At 37.2% G+C, this 23,517-nt stretch overlaps 1 protein-coding gene and 1 non-coding gene across 6 annotated transcripts in view; one reads left to right on the forward strand and one right to left on the reverse strand.

The window, feature by feature from the left end:
- Positions 1 to 10,439: 10,439 nt before the first annotated feature.
- On the forward strand, positions 10,440 to 10,546 carry LOC131746756 (U6 spliceosomal RNA). The gene has a single exon (XR_009332645.1). It is a non-coding gene; the product is annotated as a U6 spliceosomal RNA (small nuclear RNA).
- Positions 10,547 to 14,084: 3,538 nt separating this feature from the next.
- BTBD8 (BTB domain containing 8) overlaps positions 14,085 to 23,517 on the reverse strand; it is a 98,310-nt gene continuing 88,877 nt past the window's right edge. For all 5 annotated transcript variants that reach the window (XM_067042629.1, XM_067042636.1, XM_067042619.1 and 2 more), the window contains one exon: positions 14,085 to 22,849. In XM_067042629.1, the coding sequence (XP_066898730.1) occupies positions 22,380 to 22,849 (470 nt within the window). In that variant the 3' untranslated portion in view covers positions 14,085 to 22,379. The remainder of the gene's footprint in view (positions 22,850 to 23,517) is intronic.

Genomic DNA, 23,517 nt, shown 5'->3' on the forward strand with positions numbered 1-23,517 from the left:
GCTGGGCCCGTGAGCCATGGCCGCTGAGCCTGCGCGTCCGGAGCCTGTGCTCCGCAACGGGAGAGGCCACAACAGTGAGAGGCCCGCGTGCCGCAAAAAGAAAGAAAAAAATATATATATATAGTCAAATACTGAAGTATCATTCACTCTCACTTATAAAGTTCCTTCGGGCTTATGTCTCAATGATAACATATCAGACTTCATTGAATGTTAGTAGCCATGTGATGAATAGTACAAATGGAGGCCTCTATTTTTGTTAAAATTCTTACCCTTATTACTTTTAGGCTTGAACTAATTTATTTCAAGCTTTGGTCTTCTGGGTTAGGGCTAACTAATTTGTCTGAGAGATATTTGCTAGAAATAAAAGTTCAACAGTTAATCCTGATAATGAGTTTTTATTTAGGAGGCTTATGGATTACCACAATTCATTCATTTATGGAACAGATAAAGCTGTTTAAGTTGTGCTTTTAAGGGTGTCTACAAGATTCAGACCCAAATATATTGAAACTGAATACACAAATATATTTGGCAACTCTATAACAGCCCAACTCCCTGATTCACTACTCCCTAGAATGCCTACAAAGAAATATGTTCAATTTACATTTCTGTTTAGTGTCAGAACATTCCTAATTCACCAGCTGTGAGAAAGTTATGATGAAAAATTAATTCCATAAATTATTGATTCCTGGATTGAAAATGTAAAATTCAACTTGAAAGCGTAGAATCAATAAGAAATAGATATTTCATAAACCTTGCAATGCCATATTTCCACATTAGTTGCAGAATGACAACCTGTTATGAGACTGCAAAATATCTTAATGTTTTTTGTGAGATGCCTCTGTTTCAGAAGCAACAACGAAGACTTGAATCTACTTAGTGGCTTGAACACTTGGATAGATCTAAAATAATTAATGTATTTCAGTATTTTTTCCCTTTTAGTCAATTGCAAATGTTGAACAATCATTTTCCTTTGAGGCTCCACTGCAAGTTCTTTTTTTTTTTTTTTTTTTTTTTTTGTGCTAGGCGGGCCTCTCACTGTTGTGGCCTCTCCTGTTGCGGAGCACAGGCTCCGGACGCGCAGGCTCAGCGGCCATGGCTCATGGGCCCAGCAGCTCCGCGGCATGTGGGATCTTCCCGGACTGGGGCACGAACTCGTGTCCCCTGCATCGGCAGGCAGATTCTAAACCACTGCGCCACCAGGGAAGCCCTCCACTGCAAGTTCTTTTTTTTTTTTTTTTTTTTTTTTTGCGGTACGCGGGCCTCTCACTGTTGTGGCCTCTTCCGTTGTGGAGCACAGGCTCCGGACGCGCAGGCTCAGCGGCCACAGCTCACGGGCCCAGCCGCTCCGCGGCATGTGGGATCTTCCCGGACCAGGGCACAAACCCGCGTCCCCTGCATCGGCAGGCGGACTCTCAACCACTGCGCCACCAGGGAAGCCCCACTGCAAGTTCTTTATGTTATGCTTTATGTTATGTTATGTTATACTTCATTCTTGATGTTCCGACCTTGATGTTGTAGCCTATTAAAAGGACACACACACACACACACACACACACACACACACACACACACACACGGAATTATAGAGGAAGTTGGATGAAAGAAAAGTGGCTGTTTTCAAATAGCCCTTCACCAGTTTTCTTTGATATGAAAAACTGATACAGTACTATATTCTCAGACCCTGACCAGGTATAATTCTTCCTTTTAAATGATTGGATTTAAACAATTTATTGTTTTGGAAACAACAGGCTCAATTTAATTAAACCATCAGATGTTTTAAAAACATCCAAAGCTTTTGGCTTCAAAAGCTTTTCTGTTTCTAAATAGGTTTGAGTATGAATGTATATGACTTAGATAATAAAAGCAAACATTCAGTTCTCTACTTATGCACTGAGAAAAAAATTTTGCACTCTCTCACCTCGCTGGTCCTATTTGTCCTCTTTGACCTAAATCTCTCCTGGTTCTCAGCTGTCTCTCGTGGTAATCCCTTGTGCTGCTGTTGGTCTAATGTGCTTATTGAGCAGAGCTGTAATTCAGTGATGAATTCCTCAAGGTTTAGATATTTTGACAGATTATTTTTAGCCTCAGTCCGCAGTCATAATGTAAAAACAACTAAGATGAAAACTGAACACACCAGCAAACAAGTAAGTCTGACAACTTAAAAGTCCTTAAATTAATTTAATTTAATTTATTTATTGTATATGTGAACTTTTACTGGGAATTTGATGTCTTGTTTTATAGTAGTGTGGATTAGTGAATTTTTTCTATATTTTTAAAATTTTCTCCAAATTTTTTGTCAGTGAACCCATAGCTGATAATGAATATTAAAACAAACAAAAAACCAATGTAGAACAAAAATAAATACCCACCTAAGGGCAACAACAACAAAAAATCAAGACTTAATTTGACTATAGTCTGTAAGGTTAAAAGAATGGAAAGAGAATATAAATAAATTTAGACAAATAAATAAATCATCCTTCTAGTAAATAAGTATGTTTCATCTGAAAGAATGAAAGAAAATGCATATGATACCATCTTTTTTTTGTTTTTTTTATACAGCAAGTTCTTATTAGTCATCCATTTAATACACATCAGTGTATACATGTCAATCCCAATATCCCAATTCATCAAACCACCACCCCCACCTCCTGCTGCTTTCCGCCCTTGGTGTCCATATGTTTGTTCACTACATCTGTATCTCTATTTCTGCCCTGCAAACCGGTTCATCTGTACCATTTTTCTAGGTTCCACATATATGCGTTAATATGCGATATTTGTTTTTCTCTTTCTGACTTACTTCACTCTGTATGACAGTCTCAAGGTCCACCCACATCTCTAGAAATGACCCCATTTCGTTCCTTTATATGGCCGAGTAATATTCTATTGTATATCTGTAACACAACTTCTTTATTCATTCGTCTGTCACTGGGCATGTAGGTTGCTTCCATGACCTGGCTACTGTAAATAGTGCTACAATGAACACTGGGGTGCATGTGTCTTTTTGAATTATGGTTTTCTCTGGGTATATGCCCAGTAGTGGGATTGCTGGGTCATATGGTAATTCTATTCTTAGTTTCTTAAGGAACCTCCATACTGTTCTCCATAGTGGCTGTATCAATTTACATTCCCACCAACAGTGCAAGAAGGTTCCCTTTTCTCCACACCCTTTCCAGCATTTGTTGTTTGTAGATTTTCTGATGATGCCCATTCTAACTGGTGTGAGGTGATACCTCATTGTCATTTTGATTTGCATTTCTCTAATAATTAGTGATGTTGAGCAGCTTTTCTTGTGCTTTTTGGCCATCTGTATGTCTTGTTTGGAGAAATGTCTATTTAGGTCTTCTGCCTCCCCCCCCCTTTTTTTTCGGTATGTGGGCCTCTCACTGTCGTGGCCTCTCCCATTGCGGAGCACAGGCTCTGGACATGCAGGCTCAGCGGCCATGGCTCACGGGCCTAGCCGCTTTGCGTCATGTGGGATCTTCCCAGACCGGGGCACGAACCCGTGTCCCCTGCATCGGCAGGCGTACTCTCAACCACTGCGCCACCAGGGAAGCCCCCATTTTTGAACAGGTTGTTTGTTTTATTAATATTGAGCTGCATGAGCTGTTTATACATTTTGAAGATTAATCCATTGTCCGCTGATTCATTTGCAAATACTTTCTCGCATTCTGAGTGTTGTCTTTTCATCTTGTTTATGGTTTCCTTTGCTGTGCAAGAACTTTGAAGTTTCATTAGGTCCCATTTGTTTATTTTTGTTTTTATTTCCATTACTCTAGGAGATGGATCAAAAAAGCTATTGCTGTGATTTATGTCAAAGAGTGTTCTTCCTATGTTTTCCTCTAAGAGTTTTATAGTGTCCGGTCTTACATTTAGGTCTCTAATCCATTTTGAGTTTATTTTTGTGCATGGTGTTAGGGAGTGTTCTAATTTCATTCTTTTACAGGTTGCTGTCCAGTTTTCCCAGCACCACCTATTGAAGAGACTGTCTTTTCTCCATTGTATATCTTTGCCTCCTTTGTCATAGATTATTGACCATAGGTGCATGGGTTTATCTCTGGGCTTTCTATCTTGTTCCATTGATCTATGTTTCTGTTTTTGTGCCAGTACCATATTGTCTTGATTACTGTAGCTTTGTAGTATAGTCTGAAGTCAGGGAGTCTGATTCCTCCAGCTCCGTTTTTTCCCCTCAGGACTGCTTTGGCTATTCGGGGTCTTTTGTGTCTCCATACAAATTTTAAGATTTTTTTGTTCTAGTTCCATAAAAAATGCCATTGGTAACTTGTTAGGAATTGCATTGAATCTGTAGATTGCTTTGGGTAGTATAGTCATTTTCACAATATTGGTTCTTCCAATCCAAGAACATGGTATATCTCTACATCTGTTGGTATCATCCTTAATTTCTTTCACCAGTGTCTTATAGTATTCTGCATACAGGTCTTTTGTCTCCCTAGGTAGGTTTATTCCTAGGTATTTTATTCTTTTTGTTGCAATGGTAAATGGGAGTATTTCCTTAATTTCTCTATCAGTTTTTCATCATTAGTGTATAGGAATGCAAGAGATTTCTGTGCATTAATTTTGTATCCTGCAACTTTACCAAATTCATTGATTCACTCTAGTAGTTTACTGGTGGCATCTTTAGGATTCTCTATGTATAGTATCATGTCATCTGCAAACAGTGACAGTTTTACTTCTTTTCCAATTTGTATCCCTTTTATTTCTTTTTCTTCTCTGATTGCCATGGCTAGGACTTCCAAAACTATGTTGAATAATAGTGGTGAGAGTGGACATCCTTGTCTTGTTCCTGATCTTGGAGGAAACGCTTTCAGTTTTTCTCCATTGAGAATGATGTTTGCTGTGGGTTTGTCGTATATGGCCTTTATTATGTTGAGGTAGGTTCCCTCTATGCCCACTTTCTGGAGAGTTTTTATCATAAATGGGTGTTGAATTTTGTCAAAAGCTTTTTCTGCATCTATTGAGATGATCATATGGTTTTTCTTCTTCACTTTGTTAATATGGTGTATCACATTGATTGATTTGCATATATTGAAGAATCCTTGCATCCCTGGGATAAATCCCACTTGATCATTGTGTATGATCCTTTTAATGTGTTGTTGGATTCTGTTTGCTAGTATTTTGTTGAGGATTTTTGCATCTATATTCATCAGTGGTATTGGTCTGTCATTTTCTTTTTTTGTAGTATCTTTGTCTGGTTTTGGTATCAGGGTGATGGTGGCCTCATAGAATGGGTTTGGGAGTATTCCTTCCTCTGCAATTTTTTGGAAGAGTTTGAGAAGGACGGGTGTTAGTCCTTCTCTAAATGTTTGATAGAATTCACCTGTGAAGCCGTCTGGTCCTGGACTTTTGTTTGTTAGAAGATTTTTAATCACAGTTTCAATTTCATTACTTGTGATTGGTCTGTTCATCTTTTCTATTACTTCCTGGTTCAGTCTTGGAAGGTTATACCTTTCTAAGAATTTGTCCATTTCTTCCAGGTTGTCCATTTTATTGGCATAGAGTTGCTTGTAGCAGTCTCTTAGGATGCTTTGTATTTCTATGCTATCTGTTGTAACTTCTCCTTTTTCATTTCTAACATTATTGATTTGAGTCCTCTTCCTCTTTTTCTTGATGAGTCTGGTTAATGGTTTATCAATTTTCTTTATCTTCTCAAAGAAACAGCTTTTAGTTTTATTGATCTCTGCTATTGTTTTCTTTGTTTCTATTTCATTTATTTCTGCTCTCGTCTTTATGATTTCTTTCCTTCTGCCAGCTTTGGGTTTTGTTTGTTCTTCTTTCTCTAGTTCCTTTAGGTGTAAGATTAGATTGTTTATTTGACATTTTTATTGTTTCTTGAGGTAGGCTTGTATAGCTATAAACTTCCCTCTTAGAACTGCTTTTGCTGCATCCCATAGGTTTTGGATCATCATGTTTTCATTGTTTTTGTCTCTAGGTATTTTTTTGATTTCCTGTTTCATTTCTTCAGTGATCTCTTGGTTATTTAGTAACGTATTGTTTAGCCTCCATATGTTTGTGTTTTTTACGTTTTTTTACCTGTAATTCATTTCTAATCTCATAGCATTGTGGTCAGAAAAAATGCTTGATATGATTTCAATTTTCTAAAATTTACTGAGGCTTGATTTGTGACCCAAGATGTGACCTATCCTGGAGAATGTTCTATGCGCACTTGAGAAGAAAGTGTAATCTGCTGTTTTTGGGTGGAATGTCCTATAAATATCAATTAAATCTATCTGGTCTATTGTGACATTTAAAGCTTCTGTTTCCTTATTTATTTTCATTTTGGATGATCTGTCCATTGGTGTAAGTGAGGTGTTAAAGTTCCCCACTCTTATTGTGTTACTGTCGATTTCCTCTTTTATAGCTGTTAACAGTTGCCTTATGTATTGAGGTGCTCCTATATTGGGTGCATATATATTTATAATTGTTATATCTTCTTCTTGGATTGATCCCTTGATCATTATATAGTGTCCTTCCTTGTCTCTTGTAACATTCTTTATTTTAAAGTCTATTTTATCTGATATGAGTATTGCTACTCCAGCTTTCTTTTGATTTCCATTTGCATGGAATATCTTTTTCCATCCCCTCACTTTCAGTCTGTATGTGTCCCTAGGTCTGAAGTGGGTCTCTTGTAGACAGCATAGAGATGGGTCTTGTTTTTGTATCCATTCAGCAAACCTGTGTCTTTTGGTTGGAGCATTTAGTCCATGCACCTTTAAGGTAATTATTGATATGTATGTTCCTATGACCATTTTCTTAATTGTTTTGTTTTTGTAGGGCCTTTTCTTCTCTTGTATTTCCCACTTAGAGAAGTTCCTTTAGCATTTGCTGTAGAATTGGTTTGGTGGTGCTGAATTCTCTTAGCTTTTGCTTGTCTGTAAAGCTTTTGATTTCTCCATCGAATCTGAATGAGATACTTGCCAGCTAGAGTAATCTTGGTTGTAGGTTCTTCCCTTTCATCACTTTAAGTATATCAGGCCACTCCCTCTGCAGAGTTTCTGCTGCGAAATCAGCTGTTAACCTTATGGGAGTTCCCTTGTATGTTATTTGTAGTTTTTCCCTTGCTGCTTTCAATAATTTTTCTTTGTCTTTAATTTTTGCCAATTTGATTACTATGTGTCTCAGCATGTTTCTCCTTGGGTTTATCCTGTATGGGACTCTCTGCGCTTCCTCGACTTGGGTGGCTATCTCCTTTCCCATGTTAGGGAAATTTTGGACTATAATCTCTTCAAATATTTTCTCTGGCCCTTCTCTGTCTCTTCTCCTTCTGGGACCCCTATAATGCGAATGTTGTTGCATTTAATGTTGTCCCAGAGGTCTCTTAGGCTGTCTTCGTTTCTTTTCATTCTTTTTTAAAATTCTTTTCCGCAGCAGTGAATTCCACCATTCTGTCTTCCAGGTCACTTATCTGTTCATCTGCCTCAGCTATTCTGCTATTGATTCCTTCTAGTGTGGTTTTCATTTCAGTTATTGTATTGTTCATCTCTGTTTGTTTGTTCTTTAATTCTTCTATGTCTTTGTTAAACATTTCTTGCATCTTCTCAATCTTTGCCTCCATTCTTTTTCCGAGGTCGTGGATCATCTTCACTATCATTATTTTGAATTCTTTTTCTGGAAGGTTGCCTATCTCCACTTCATTTAGTTGTTTTTCTGGGGTTTTATCTTGTTCCTTCATCTGGTACATAGCCCTCTGCCTTTCATCTTGTCTTTCTGAGAATGTGGTTTTTGTTCCACAGGCTGCAGGATTGTAGTTCTTCTTGCTTCTGCTGTCTGTCCTCTGTTGGATGAGGCTATCAAATGACTTGTCCTAGTTTCCTGATGGGAGGGACTGGTGGTGGGTAGAGCTGACTGTTTCTCTGGTGGGCAGAGCTCAGTAAAACTTTAATCCTCTTGACTGCTGATGAGTGGGGCTGGGTTCCCTCCCTCTTGGTTGTTTGGCCTGAGGCATTCCAACACTGGAGCCTACCTGGGCTCTTTGGTGGGGCTAATGGCAGACTCTGGGATGTCCTACGCCAAGGAGTACTTCCCAGAACTTCTGCTGCCAGTGTCCTAGTCCCCACGGTGAGCCACAGCCACCCCCCCACACCTCTGCAGGAGACCCTTCAACACTAGCAGGTACGTCTGGTTCAGTCTCCCCTGAGGTCACTGCTCCTTCCCCTGGGTCCCGATGCACACACTATTTTGTGTGTGCCCTCCAACAGTGTAGTCTCTGTTTCCCCCAGTTCTGTTGAAGTCCTGCAATCAATCCCACTAGCCTTCAAAGTCTGATTCTCTAGGAATTCCTCCTCCCATTGCCAGACCTCCAGGTTGGGAAGCCTGACGTGGGGCTCAGAACCTTCACTTCAGTGGTGGACGTCTGTGGTATAAGTGTTCTCTGGTCTGTGAGTCACCCACCCAGCAGTTATGGGATTTGATTTTATTGTGGTTGTGCCCCTCCTACCATCTCATTGTGGTTTCTCCTTTGTCTTTGGATGTGGGGTATCTTTCTTGGTGAGTTCCAGTGTCTTCCTGTTGATGATTGTCCAACAGCTAGTTGTGATTCTGGTGTTCTCACAAGAGGGAGTGACAGCATGTCCTTCTACTCCACCATCTTGGTTCAGGGCCTCCAAAAATCCCTAAATTTAATATTGAGCTGGATAAAGAAATTCCTACCTAGGCTTCCTTTCAAGGCCTAGTCAAGTTTTATCATATAATTCAGACACTGTCTGAAAAAGGATAATGGATACACAGTATCTATCTCTTTGCACTCTGCCTCAGATCAAGGGCCTACACCAACTAGAAATTTTGTGGTTATCACTTTACCTGGTAGGCACCACTTTTCGAGGCAGCCAGAATTGTATTAATCACCTTTTCTTCCTCCCTTTACCTCCATTACCTTGTCCTGTTGTTCTACATCCACAGAGATGAGCTCCAAAAAACAGCTGGGCAGGAAAGAGGGAGTGGACTGCGTGTTGAGAAATGTCCCAATCTAGTATAGCACTGTACGTAGGGGCAGAGAGAGGATGAACCTAAGAGCAGTGCAGACTGAGAATATTGTAGTTTTTTATGTGCTCCATCATTTCAGAGTAACAGATGATCAAACAGTGGGGTAGGAAAAGCCAGTAGAGCAAAACAGCAGTAGGTACATGCCTAGTAGACATGGCAATTGAAATAAGAAATGGCATACATACAAGTGGGTAGGGAATAGGACCAAGGGAAATATACACATTTTGTCTGCTGATAAACACTAAGTCTAAGGACTCTTACTTATGAGTAGAGAAAAAAGTCAACATGGAGCCTATGACAGAATATTTCAGAGCAAGGGAAAGGAAATGGCATCATAAAGACTCAAAGGAAAAGCATGATCCAAAAGAAAACTTTAAGAGACTACTTGCATCCTTAGAGTACAAAAAGTCATGCACGTTTTATAAACATGCATCCAAAGTATGAGAAGAAAGATTTAAGACAACAGGCTGAAGTGGAAAGTCAATAGAATGTTACGAATGAAGTAAAGGAGGAATGGAATGATACAAAAATATACGACCACAGAATTAAAATATCCACATTGGCAATAAAGAAAAACTTGATTCTGGAGGAATATTGAATACATAATGAGGATTATTTGAGACACTCCAGGATGAAGAGAGAAAGGTCAGAGGTAGGTGATAAAGATAAAGGCGAGAAAAGGTAATAGGTATTCATGAAGAAGAAACCAAAACAAATGGGAGAAAAATCAAATGTTTGATGGGGAGAACACTCTCTTGATGAGAAAAAAGCCCGTAGATGCAGACAGAAGGGAATAGCCATGTTTTTGGCAAAAATAAATGACAAAGACCTACATTTAGGCATGGGCTGACACTGTTTTTATTTTTCCAATTAATTAATTTATTTTTGGTTGTGTTGTGTCTTCCTTGCTGCATGTGGGCTTTCTCTAGTTGCATCGAGTGGGGGACACTCTTCCTTCCAGTACACGGGCTTCTCAATGTCGTGGCTTCTCTTGTTGTGGAGCATGGGCTCTAGGCCCACGGGCTTCAGTAGTTGTGGCTTGGGGGATCCAGAGCACAGGTTCAGCAGTTGTGGCACAAGGACTTAGTTGCTCTGCGGCACGTGGGATCTTCCTGGCCCAGGGCTCAAACCCGTGTCCCCTGCATTGGCAGGCGGATTCTTAACCACTGCGTCACCAGGGAAGCCCCCCTGACACTGTTTTTAAATTACAGTGCTATAGAAGAAGTAGTCCAGACATCCATGAAGGAAATAAAAGATGTTGCCTAGGGCTTCCCTGGTGGTCTAGGGCTTCCCTTATGTAATAGCTGTCCTGAGATAGGTAGTCCAGGGTTGGTATAGTGGTTTCATGAGGTATTCAGGTATGTGGGTTACCACTCTGCCATCTCTAGGGTGTGGCCCTCATCCTCATGGTACAAAAGAGGGCTGATAGAACACATTTGTTCATGCTCACTTCGGCAGCACATATACTAAAATTGCAGTAATACAGAGAAGATTAGCATGGCCCCTGTGTAAGGATGACATGCAAATTTGTGAAGCGTTCCATAGTAAAAAAAAACAAAAAAAACAGAAACCACATTTGTGCTCCAGGCAGCTTGATATAGGAAAGAAGAGAAGAAATCCCCATCCTCTATAGAGAAACTTTCAGGAAGTATCACTCAACACTTTTATTTATACCTCATTGGTCAGAACCTAGTCACATGGTTACAGCTAACTGCAAGAAGGGCAGGGAAATGTAGTTTTCATTCTGAGTAGCCAAGTGCCCTGCTATAAAATTCAGGATTCTGTTGAGAAGGAAAATGAGAAGACCAGAATTTAGGGTGGGATATTAGCAGTTATACCAGTCAGGATGTCCAGAGAAACAGAACCAATAGGACATATATATTAAGAGATTTATTTTAAGGAATTGGTCCACAGGATTATGGGGGCTGGCAAGTCTGAAATTTGTAGGCCAGGCTGGAATTCAGGCAGAAGTTGATGTTTCAATCTTGAGGCAGAATTTCTTCTTCAGGGAGCTTCAGTTTGTGCTCTTAAGGCCTTAAACTGATTGGATGAGGTCCACTCACATTATCAAGGATAATCTCTACTTAATGTCAAGTGGTTGTAGAGGTTATATACACCTACAAAATACCTTCACAGCAACATCTAGATTAATGTTTGATTAAATAACTGGGTACCAGAGCCCACCCAGATTGACACATAAGACTAAAGTGTTTATCATTAATATATTATATTACATATACATACATATTAATATCTAACTGCTTCATTTTATTGTGAGCATTCCCCAAATCATCAAATTTTTTTTTAAGTTAATTTTTAAAAATATTTATTTATTTATTTTTGGCTGCATTGGGTCTTCATTGCTGCGCATGGGCTTTTTCCAGTTGTGGTGAGTGGAGCTACTCTTCGTTGCGGTGTGCAGGCTTCTCATTATGGTGGCTTCTCCTGTTGTGGAGCACAGGCTCTAGGCGTGAGGGCTCAGTAGTTGTGGCTTGTGGGCTCCAGAGTGCAGGCTCAGTGGTTGGGGCGCATGGGCTTAGTTGCTCCGCGGCATTTGGGATCTTCCTGGACCAGGGCGCAAACCCGTGTCCCCTGCATTGGCAGGTGGATTCTTAACCACTGCACCACCAGGGACGTCCCCAAATATTCTTATCAAACATGATATTTAATAAAGTAGCTTAATATCCCAACATATCAAAATAACTTATTCATTACTATGTTTTAGGACATTAAAATATTATATACATGTGCTTATTTTTAACCATGTCTGATTATTCATTACATTTCTAAAAGTGAGATTACTGATTCAACAATTATGAAGAATTTTTTTTTTTTTTTTTGCAGTACGTGGGCCTCTCACTGTTGTGGCCTCTCCTGCTGTGGAGCACAGGCTCCGGAAGTGCAGGCTCAGCGGCCATGGCTCACGGGCCCAGCCACTCCGTGGCATGTGGGATCTTCCTGGACCGGGGCACGAACCCGTGTTCCCTGCATTGGCAGGAGGACTCTCAACTACTGCGCCACCAGGGAGGCCCTATGAAGATTTTTAAGACCCTTATTCCTATTGCCAAAATGCTTTCCAGAAAGTTTGCACTGACTTATATTTACACTAACATATATGAATGCAGTGCCAGTCTCACTGTACTCTAGACATTAGGTTTCATGATTTTATCTTTGCAATTAAATAATGAACATATTTTGTTTTTTACCTCTTTACTAACCAGTATATAAAACATTATATCATTCATTGTATTTTTATTGACCATTTCTATTTCTTATTCTGTTAATTTTGTTTTTACTTTTTGCCTAGGTTTCTACTGGGCTGTTAGCATTCTTCTGATTGATATATGAGGTATTTATATATTAAGAATATAAATCATTGTCATCTCTCTTGTAAATGATTCCTAATTTACTTTCTTACTTTTTTCTTATTATAAAGTTTCTAGAATACAAATTACTTAAAGAAACTATATATACTTCAACTTTTCACTTAGGGTAAACAGTCAATCAAAATTAATAAATATACTATCATATTATTGGTGACTAAAATAAAGGGAACTGAAACATGAAAATTAGATTATTTTCATACACAAATGAAGCATCATTCCCACGGATGAGTCAAGTAACCAGTCATATCTTTCCAAAAGAGTGCTTGAGAAAACTCAATTTTTTCCCCCTTAGAATTCTTACCTATGTAATATTTTTCTTCATTTAGTAGTAGTATTACTAACTTTATTTTTTTTAACTTGCTTTTTAAAAAATTTATTTATTTATTTATTTTTGGCTGTGTTGGGTCTTAGTTTCTCTGCGAGGGCTTTCTCTAGTTGCGGCAAGCGGGGGCCACCCTTCATCGCGGTGCGCGGGCCTCTCACTATCGCGGCCTCTCTTGTTGCGGAGCACAGGCTCCAGATGCGTAGGCTCAGTAGTTGTGGCTCACGGGCCTAGGTGCTCCACGGCATGTGGGATCCTCCCAGACCAGGGCTCAAACCCGTGTCCCCTGCATTGGCAGGCAGATTCTCAACGACTGTGCCACCAGGGAAGCCCAGTATTACTAACTTTAGAGTCTCCTGACTGAATTGTTGTTTCTAAGATGTCAAGTCAACATTATGTTCAAATAAATTTTAAAATGATCAGTAATTTTTAAGAAAAAATTTATGGGAGAATGAATTAAACAGTGATCTTGTAAGATGACTTATTTCCTGCTTCTAAAAAAATTAAAAAATTTAAAAGCAGCAAATAAGGATTTGTGATGGCAGTAATAGCTGTTTGACACTGACATGCTGTAAATAAATCTGTGTGGTAATATAAACTGACTCAGGCATTTGTGAGGCACATGACAGCTCAAAATGTTTTCATTTCCTCAGTAGTTTTTAGAATTTCTTATCTCATTGACTATGAAAAGTACAATCAACCCACACACTGTTCTTGGATTGACTTTAATGTAACCTGCCCAGAATTTTAGCTTGATTTTCAAAATTAGAAGTGAAATTGAATTCCAAGCAAGGTAACTGACTTGACCAATAATTTAAACTTGTATAGTATAATAATACTTGGAATCGTTTCTCTACCTTAATATATTTCAACTGCTTCGTTGAATCTAATTAACTCCAATAATTTTTTATGTTGGCAAAGCATCTAACTAGTTTTCATTCATAGTTCCTAAGTAACTAAAATGTTTAGTGGATAGTCATTTATTTACTTATAATAGTCTCACTTATCAAATTTATTACTTATTAAATGTATTCATATTTTCAAAAACTCTTTTATGGTTCTTTTTCTATGCTTGAGTCTGGTTAGACATCTTTTGATTGTTTACCAGCCATTTGCATTTTAGTTTTTGTTAAAAAGAAAAATATTTCCCCCCAGTTTATCTTTTGCCTCTTCATTCTGTTTATGATATTTGGGGCATATATTCATTCTAAAATTTAAATAACGAAATTAACAATCTTATATTTTGTGTTTTATGTTTTGGAGTTCCATGTGTTTTTTCTGGGTTGCATGTGCTTTCTTACTGCAGGATTATATTAAAGTATCACACGTTTTCTTTTTTTTAAACATCTTTATTGGAGTATAATTGCTTTACAATGGTGTGTTAGTTTCTGCTTTACAACAAAGTGAATCAGTTATACATATACATATGTTCCCATATCTCTTCCCTCTTGCATCTCCCTCCCGCCTACCCTCCATATCCCATTTTTTTCTTTTTATTTAAGTATAGTTGATGTACAATATTATATGTTACAGGTGTACAAAGTAGTGATTCACAATTTTTAAATGTTATACTCCATTTATAGTTATTATAGAATATTGGGTATATTCCCTGTGTTGTACAATATATATTTGTAGCTTATTTTATACATAATAGTTTGTACCTCTTAATCCTTTTCCCCTATCTGGCCCCTCCCCCACTAGTTTGTTTTCCATATCTGTGAGTCTGCTTCTTTTTTATGTTCACTAGTTTGTTGTATTTTTTAGATTCCACAAATAAGTGATAACATACAGTATTTGTCTTTCTGTTTGACTTATTTCACTTAGTATAATGCCCTCCAAGTCCATCCATGTTGTTGCAAATGGCAAAGTTTCATTTTTTATGGCTGAATAATATTCCACCGTGTGTGTGTGTGTGTGTGTGTGTGTGTGTGTGTATTTATATATATACATACTGCATTTTCTTTATCCATTCATCTGTTGATGGACAATTAGGTTATTTCCATATCTTGGCAATTGTAAATAATACCTTTTCTTATAGTACTTTTTGTCATCATTGTTTCAAGTTAAATTTTGATATCTATGGAGATGATTTTTCTATATTTGACCTATTCATATGGATGTAGTATATTAGTAGGTTTCCCAACCTTAAATTGTCTTGCATTCCTTAAATAAATTGCCACATATTATTATTTTAATATATTTCTGGATCTTTTAGGAATTTTGCATTGATTATTATAAGTGATATTATTGCATAATTTTCTCTTTTATGCTACCTTTAGTTAGATTTTAGTGATCACATTATGATGGCTTCTTAAATTGCATCTGGAAGCTTTTTTCTTTCTCCAGTATGCCAAAATGATAGATCTTGAATGCTTTCTCAGTTTCTTCTAAGGCTAAAAATCTGTGTAGATTTTCTGTCTGTTTTTGAGCCTGTTTTGGTAATTTATATATCTCTAGAGGTTATTCATTTCATCCAGGTTTTCTACTGTATTTGTATGTAGTTGCATAAAATACTACCTTATTAATTTCTGTTGTTTTTTTCTGTCTAATATTGTGTACTTATGCTTTTCTCTCCATTAAGCTAGTGTGTGGGTTGTTTTGTTTTTAAGAATCAGCCCTTAGATTTATCAGTTTTAGTATTTTTCTGACTTCTAATTAAGTTCCACTATTGCCTTTATTAATTCCTTTCTTCTACTTTCTTTGGATTCAATTTAATGTTATTTTTCTAACTTCTTGAATTTGTGTTGTTCTCTATAATTTATCCAGATCAGAAGACTGTAGGAAAGTATTCTATTTACTTTCTTGACTTTAAAAATAGATTATGCATGTTTTGAGAGTTTGGATCTAAGTAAAAGGACAATTTTGTAAGAGTGTTAGACATCTTCTTCCCTAAGCATGTCATTGTTTAAATGCAGGTATGTTTCTATTTTAATTTTTTATCTAGCTCTCTTGCCAGACTAAAGTTGACCATAAATTGAATAAAAAGAGGTAAGCTTCAGAACATTTTATGTGAAAAACCTTTTAGGGGAAAAATACTGTGTTTTTTGGTGTGGAAGTATTTTTTCCTAATATCTTCCTGATTTGGATAATGTTATCATAAAATATAGAATCAGAATAGAATTGAAATTCTCAGATTAGAATTAAAATTCTTGCGATAATACTGGCTAAATTTGGAAGTAATTAAGAAACCATTGTGTGTAAGATGAATCACAAACACTAAAAGTAACTCATGCAATATTAACATGATAGAAACGTATACTTCTCATATCTAACTAGCTGGATTCAAAGTAGTCTTAATATAGGAATTTATAGTATAAATAATATACATATCACTGGAGAAGAATATGTAGATAATTCCAATCCCAAAATAGCTCCTGCAATAAATCACTAAATTGAGACAAACCAAGTTCCCACCCCCCTACTCCCCCCCACCAAAAAACCCAAAGAAACAAAACTAGCAGTACATGGAGTGGGGAGTGGAAAGATCATAGTTTGTTGGGTTTCTGAATTTTGAAAGACATATTATATACCTTGGTTGTCTCAACTGCATCTCAAATGTGACATGTCCAAATTGAAAATTATCTTTTTTTCAACTACAATGTATCAGCCTTCCATTTTTTACCTATTAGAATTCTGGGGTATGAAGAGGAATCACCTTTATCCCTTCTTCCAAGTCTTCATACTCAGTTGGTAACCACATCTTGTTCATTCTACCTCTAATTTTCTCTCAAATCCATCTTCTTATTTCTATCTTCACCATTTTTCCCTTAGTTTGGGTCTCTTTTTCTCCTTAATTATTCCAATGACCCCTTTACAGGTCTTCTTTCTTCCAGTCCCTTCTCTTTCTATTTTTCCACAGTATGCAGCTAGAATAATCTTAATAAAACAGTCCTGGACTTCCCTGGTGGTCCAGTGGTTAAGACTACATGCTTCCAATGAAGTGGGTGCAGGTTCGATTCCTGCTCAGGTGATAAGATTCCACATGCTGCATGGCAAGGCCAAAAAAACCCCCCAAACAACAAACAAACAGAAAACAGTCCTATAATATGTTTACCTTTGATTTAATATATTTAAAATATTTAATATGTTTGCCTAAATGGCTTTCCCCCAGTCCTTGGCATGGCTTACAGGTTCTTCATGTCCCGGCCTTCCTGTACTTTTCCAGCTTTATCTTCCACTATTGTTCCACATGCATTTAGTGCTTTAAACACCTGAAGTTCCTTGAAATGCCCTGTATCAGTTAGTATTCTTTGTGCTTGATCCCACCTTCTCCTGCCTCTTCCTTGATGGCCCCTGATTCATTGATTATTCCCAACCTCTTATCTTCAAAGTGCTAAAGTCACTTTTACCTTAAAAACAACAGTAACTTCAAGCTATCACTGTCTCTTTTTCAGTCAGGCTCCTTACAAGAACAAGTTCTACTTCTTTACTTCCTGTTCACCTTTCAACCCACTGTAGTCTAGTTTCTCTCCTTACTAATACTCTAAAGAAAACACCAATTGATAAAAACTACCAATAAAGTCCTAATGTCCAAATCCAATGTACTAGTCTAAGTGTGAACCTTGACATTTCAAACAGCATTTGGCACTGTTAACCGCTACTACTTACCTAAAAACATACTTATTTTTCTGTGCCTTGTAGAAAACATGGGAAATATGAGTTAAAAGATAAAAATAATAATCACCACCTAACCATAACCACTGTTAATACAGACTTATTTCCTTCAAGTCTCTTTTTCTATGTACTTAGAAGTATAGAAAATTGGATGTTATATTTATAAATTAATATTCTGGGTATTTTTCTTATAAGTATCTTCCCTTGACATGAAATAGATTTTTTTAAAACAATTTTAATCATTTCATAATGTGTTATATAGATGTACCATAATTTAGCCTTTCTGCTACTGTGGACATTTAGCTAGTTTTCAGGTTTCACTTATATATCTAGCTCTCTGACAAACATTTTTGTAGACAAATCTTTGTCTCAGATTCTTCTTATTTCTCAATGGCAGGTCCCAAGAGGGGAAACGACTAGTTTAAGGATATAAAGTTATAAACATTCTTGACATAGATTGCCTAATTACTTCCTGGAAAGGTAATTTACACTCCTACAGCAACATACAAGGATCCCAAACTTACCATTCTCTTGCTAACGTTGAATTTTTTTTACAAACTTTTAAAAATCCTTGCCACTTTGATAGGTTAAAGTAGAATCTCAGCCTTGATTTGCCCTTCTCTGATTAGTGGTGATTATACATTCACCACTGTCTCCTCTTATCTTTGGCCTCCTAGTTCTCTTACTTCTGAATATTCCTTTTCAGTCTCCTTCTCCGGCTTTTCTTTTTCTGACTATTCCACAGTATTTTGTCCTCAGCCTCTTGAATGTCCCACAGCCCTCACAAACTCAGTATGTCCTTAACTAAACTCATCCCCACTCCTGAGCTTGCTTCAATTTTTGGCTAATGACGTCATCCACAACCCAGGCACTTCAGTCAGAATCCTAAGTCTTCTAAGACGACTCCCTCCTCTCACCCAAAATCAGTGTTTCTCCAATCCACATCTTAAATCTAATATGGCCACTCTTTCTATCTCCACAGCCATTGCCCTAGTTCAAGCCTTTATTATTTTAACACTCATCACTAGTCTACCTGCCTTGAACCCTGCTCTACTCAATTGTACATACTGCTTTCAGAGTGATCATTCTAAAATGCAAATCTGATCATGCTCCTCTCTGTACTATATGTCCCTGTCCAACTTCATCTCTTGCCCTCCCCATCCATTCCCTTCTACTCTTCAGCCATAAAGAACAAGAATTCCCCACTGCCTCTAAACTCTTTTTCTGCCGAATATGCCTCTTCCTTTGTCTTGTGAACTCTTACTAGTCCTAAAATAGTAAAGGAGCCTATCCAAGTATCATTCCATCATTTCTCCCTCCTGTGTACACTGATTACACTTCATAGAGCTTTATTTTGACACAACATAACAACTTAAAAAGTTTTAACAATCTCTCACTAAACTGAGATATTCAAGGACAGATACGAAGCCATTCATCTTTTAATACCCAGAACTATCACAGGCCCTCAAATATGTGTGGAATAAGTGTTATTTTTGATAGCAATTAAAAAATTCCTTTCTATCTTCTCCCACCATATCTCAATCTACCTAATGTCTCTGTTACCAAATCCTCTTCCATTCCCCATTTCTAAGGTTGACAAAACTATTGTTAATTGCGGGCTTCCCTGGTGGCACAGTGGTTGAGAGTCCACCTGCCGATGCAGGGGACACGGGTTCGTGCCCCGGTCGGGGAAGATCCCACATGCCGCGGAGCGGCTGGGCCCGTGAGCCGTGGCAGCTGAGCCTGCGTGTCCGAAGCCTGTGCTCCGCAACGGGAGAGGCCACAACAGTGAGAGGCCCGCGTGCCACACACACACACACAAAGCTATTGTAATTGCATCTTGAGATTTGAGTGCTTCTCCAAAACAGGCCATCTTCATTACTGCTGACAGTTATCTTTCTGAAACACCTGGTTATGTTACCTAGTAACTTAAGAAACAAGTTTGATGACTACCCATTGTGAGCAGTAGGTGGTTATTTCTCCAAGAATGTGCAAACAGATTGTCCATGAAGAGTTAAAAATAAATAAATGAATGCATAATGGAAAGAGACATGATGCCTACCAAATCCAGAGCTTTGACTATTTAAACATTTAAGCATAGTATTTCATAACTTCCAGAATCCAACTCCAACTCAGCTTTTAGCCCTATCTTCTACCACTCTTTGTCTGCATCCTCAACACACATCCTGGTCACCATTCCTTAAGGTGCTCCTATGTCTAGAATGCCCTATCACCAAGCAAATTCCTACTCATCCTTGAAAGCCAGCGTCAGATATTACTTGATTGCTCCAAGAGATGGTACAAAGGGGCTTTAGACTCTCTCCATAATCTTCATCAGTCCTCCAACAAGAACTCAAATTTTTTAAAAAATAAGATTTTTTTTGTATGGATGGAGTTTTTGAGTCTTAGGTAAACTATGTATAAAAGCATGTTTTAAAAACGTTTGTATTTTTATTGATCTGTAACATACAATCTAAGGAAAAGCACAGTACTTCCTATAAAAGTTCATCTTCAAGTCAAGTTGCCTGGCCTACTCTTCCAACTACATTGCAGCCACGAAGCCCCTTTATAGAAATTCTGAAGCTTCACTGAATATTACTTGCCCTTAAGAAGCTTTCTCTAATATTTTCTTCCTGACAATCTGTTCATAGCTTTTCCCTCTGAGCTATTACAACTCTGACCATATACAATTGTTATCTTACCAAACAATAGTATAATGTATTATTTCTCTCTTAGTTTCTTCCACTAGGGTAGCTCATCCAGAGTAAGGATGCTACATCAGTCTTCTCATGTGTAAAATAAAGATAAGACATATCTCATAGAACTGTTGTGAGAATCAGATGGTAATGCATATTTAAAGCACTCAGCACAGTGTCTAACATTTAATAAGTGTTAAATAAATTTTAGTAGTTATTTTTCAGTATGTTTGTTGAATGATAAAGAACTAGCCCAGAGTCCTGCAGGAAACAGACTGGTAGATGTGTTGTTCACAAAAGGGCATGATAAGAAAACACATGTCCTGAAATTACCTAAGAGGTCATACTTAAGGACTTAAGTCCTTCCCTACTATCTATTTGCAAATGTGACATGAAAGAAATGAAGTTTCAATTATACATTTGTGAACTTCTGAGGTAGTTTCTTAAAAATAACAAAACAATTTCACATTTGGAGAAAAAGAAAACACTGTCTTGGAAATCTGTGCTGTTTCTGACTCTATCATATATTATTTATTTATGCTACAAACCATCTATGAATGAATGTTTTCAGATTTTATGATAAAAGTCAAATGAAGTGTGTTGTGTGGTAGAAATAACATCAAACTGAAATTAAGGAATACTGGATTCTAACTCACAAATCAGTGTGGGACCTTGGGCAATTTAAAAATTCCTCTGGGCTTCAGAGTCCTCCTTGGGAATTTGAAGGGATTAAAGTAACCTCTAAATTCCCATCCAGCTTTAAGACTCAAAGTTCTTATAATACTGTTTTTGACCTTTTTCTTATATGGTTTTCCCTCCTCATTAGAAACTGAACTCTTTTGGGTGGCAAGAATCAAACCTTATTTATCTTCACACTTCAGTGCCTAGAACAAATGTGTTTCTGGACTGTTTGAATGAATGAGTGTCCCTTGCAGAGCTTCTAGTTAAAAAAGGTAAGGTATAACAGGTTAGTAGCTAATGTTAACATTAATATGTTATTATATAAGAATACCAAATGATTGTACATTAATATAATTGTTGATATTCAATATATTTACAGGTTCTCTCTAATGTTGATCATTTGTTGAAAACTTTGTGAATTTATTATTTTTTTATTTTTATTTTTGGCCGCGCTGCACAGTTTACAGGATCTTAATTCCCTGACCAGGGATTGAACCTGGGCCACAGCAGTGAAAGCGCCAAGTCTTAACCACTGGACCACCAGGGAATTGCCCAAAACTTTGTTAATTTAGAAAAGGAATTCTAAGCCAAAATATTTCCTTACTTCTGATGTATTTTAGAGAAATTATGAGTTAGTTACAAAGCTCTGAGAGGTGCCAATTCTACTAAATCCCATCACCCTAAGGGTAACATCCACCAATATCAAGTAGGTAACCAAGTGTTCACTCCCCAGTAGAATTCTGTAACAAAGATGTTTATCTTTGCCTTTCTGCCAAAATTACAGACTGAAAGACAATCTGATCAAGGAAATACGAAACTAGAGCATATAGACAAATGGAAAAAGCAAACATACATGTATGTGCACATACATGCACACAATTTAACTCTATAACGCAATTGCCTCATGTACCCATTTTCAAGGTAATATTTAGTGCAGGATTACTGCAGGTGCAGTTCAAAAATATCTCTACCATGGAATGAAAAATGGAGAGTAATTAACTATAAAGGAAGTCTATATAGATAAAACAGATGGACAGTTTTTCCACTTTTTTTCAACAAGGGCAGATGCCTTTCTGTGGATATATCCCAAAAAGAGTTACAGGAAATTCCACTTCTCCTGTTTTAGCAAAAATGTCAGTGAAATTTGAGATGCATTTACTTGACAATTTCCTGGACCTGAATTGTTGGGAAAGTGAAGGTTTTTTCTAATATTAAGCTATCAGCCTCAACCATACCAACCTGAGTTTGAATGTTACAGATTAACTCTACATAAATTGACACAAGCACAATAAGTTTTTTTATTGTTAAATTATGGTTACCATATGCAGAGCAAAAAGTAAAGGGACTGTTCTACTTGTGCATTCACATTTTAAATTATTGAATGATAAACAAGTAAATGAATGATCAGTTAGGAAAGGAGAACTAAAGCAAGGGTTTCCTTACAAGTCTTCTAATTTCTCTAATAATTATAGAAAACATGCTCAAGATTTTTAGAAAAACACTTTTTTCTACATGTTGATATCATATTAATAAACAAACTATGTTTACTTCAGTAAATTGGAAAGACTTCCTCAATATTAAGGATAGTCTAATAGGCTAATGCAATTATCATTTGTATATAATATAAGCATCAAAAAAATAAAGGGGTGGCATAGTTTAACATTTTCCAAAGTGTTAATACTCTTAATGCTGAGTTTCTAGTTCCAGAATTGTCCATTCCCCTTGGGGTGAACAATCCTCAGAGGAAAAACTAGCCATGGTGATGCTTGCTGAGGAATCATCGAATGGAGATGTTAGTTCACTCCATCTGTTTAAAGTGTCAACATGTGCTTTACCCTGAGGTTTTGAGCTGTCTCGTGCTAAAAGTAGTGTCTGATTGATTAGATACTGTGCTAAATTTAAGTCTTCAGGAATAGAATTTGTAATATTTAAGTTTGAATCCTCTTCAGAGAGCAGTTGCTTTAATAGTGTCCAATCTTGTTTTGCAAAGTGTTGCTCATCTTCAAAATCCATGTCTGTAACATGTGTTTCTGATTCCATTTTCTGCTCAAATGCTTCTGTTACATCCGTCTCATATATTGGAGAGAGGGTTTTTGAAGGCCGATGGTCATACATGTAGATTTGTGTCACTGTGTCACAATCATCTATGTCTCCTGAAATAATTCATAATACTACACAATGTAAAAACTGCACATGTTGGTACCCCTCAGAGTTCTGTAGAACAATATTAACACAATATAACAGTTATTGTCCCCCAAAAAAACAGAGACTGGGAAAAATAACATTTATACAAAATTGACAAGATTTCTGAGGCATTTCTTTTTCTATGTTTGAAAAAAAACCCTCTAAAGGTAATGTTTAGCAGCAAAATCAACATAGGCAACTAACAATAATTCTCCAGTTTAATTTGAAAACTTGTGATACAGAAAACAGAAATTACTTAAACATAAACAGAACGCGCACATGTATCTAATTCACTACAATAGAAACTTAAAGAGAAAATAAGACGCGGTTATTTGATGGTAACTTTTAAGGTAAGTCAGTTTCAAAGGGAGAATAAATACATTTTATCTAAAGGCTTATATACAGCACATGCAAAGGAGGATGCAAGCAAGGACAAAAAAAAGTACAACTTTAAAGAGTTTCCTATTCTTGTGATTTTGCTGAACAGGGACTACTGATAAGTATTTTTCTTAGTTCTGGTATACAATAGCTACTCAGTCAGCCACTATTGCATATTTTAGATGTGGGTCATGGTTCAAATTACTATAATAAGGAAGACAAACACACAAAACAATTAGACAGGAAACCATCTATGCAT

The sequence above is a fragment of the Kogia breviceps genome, chromosome 1 (assembly GCF_026419965.1).
Source record: "Kogia breviceps isolate mKogBre1 chromosome 1, mKogBre1 haplotype 1, whole genome shotgun sequence".
Classification (NCBI taxonomy): Eukaryota; Metazoa; Chordata; class Mammalia; order Artiodactyla; family Physeteridae; genus Kogia; species Kogia breviceps.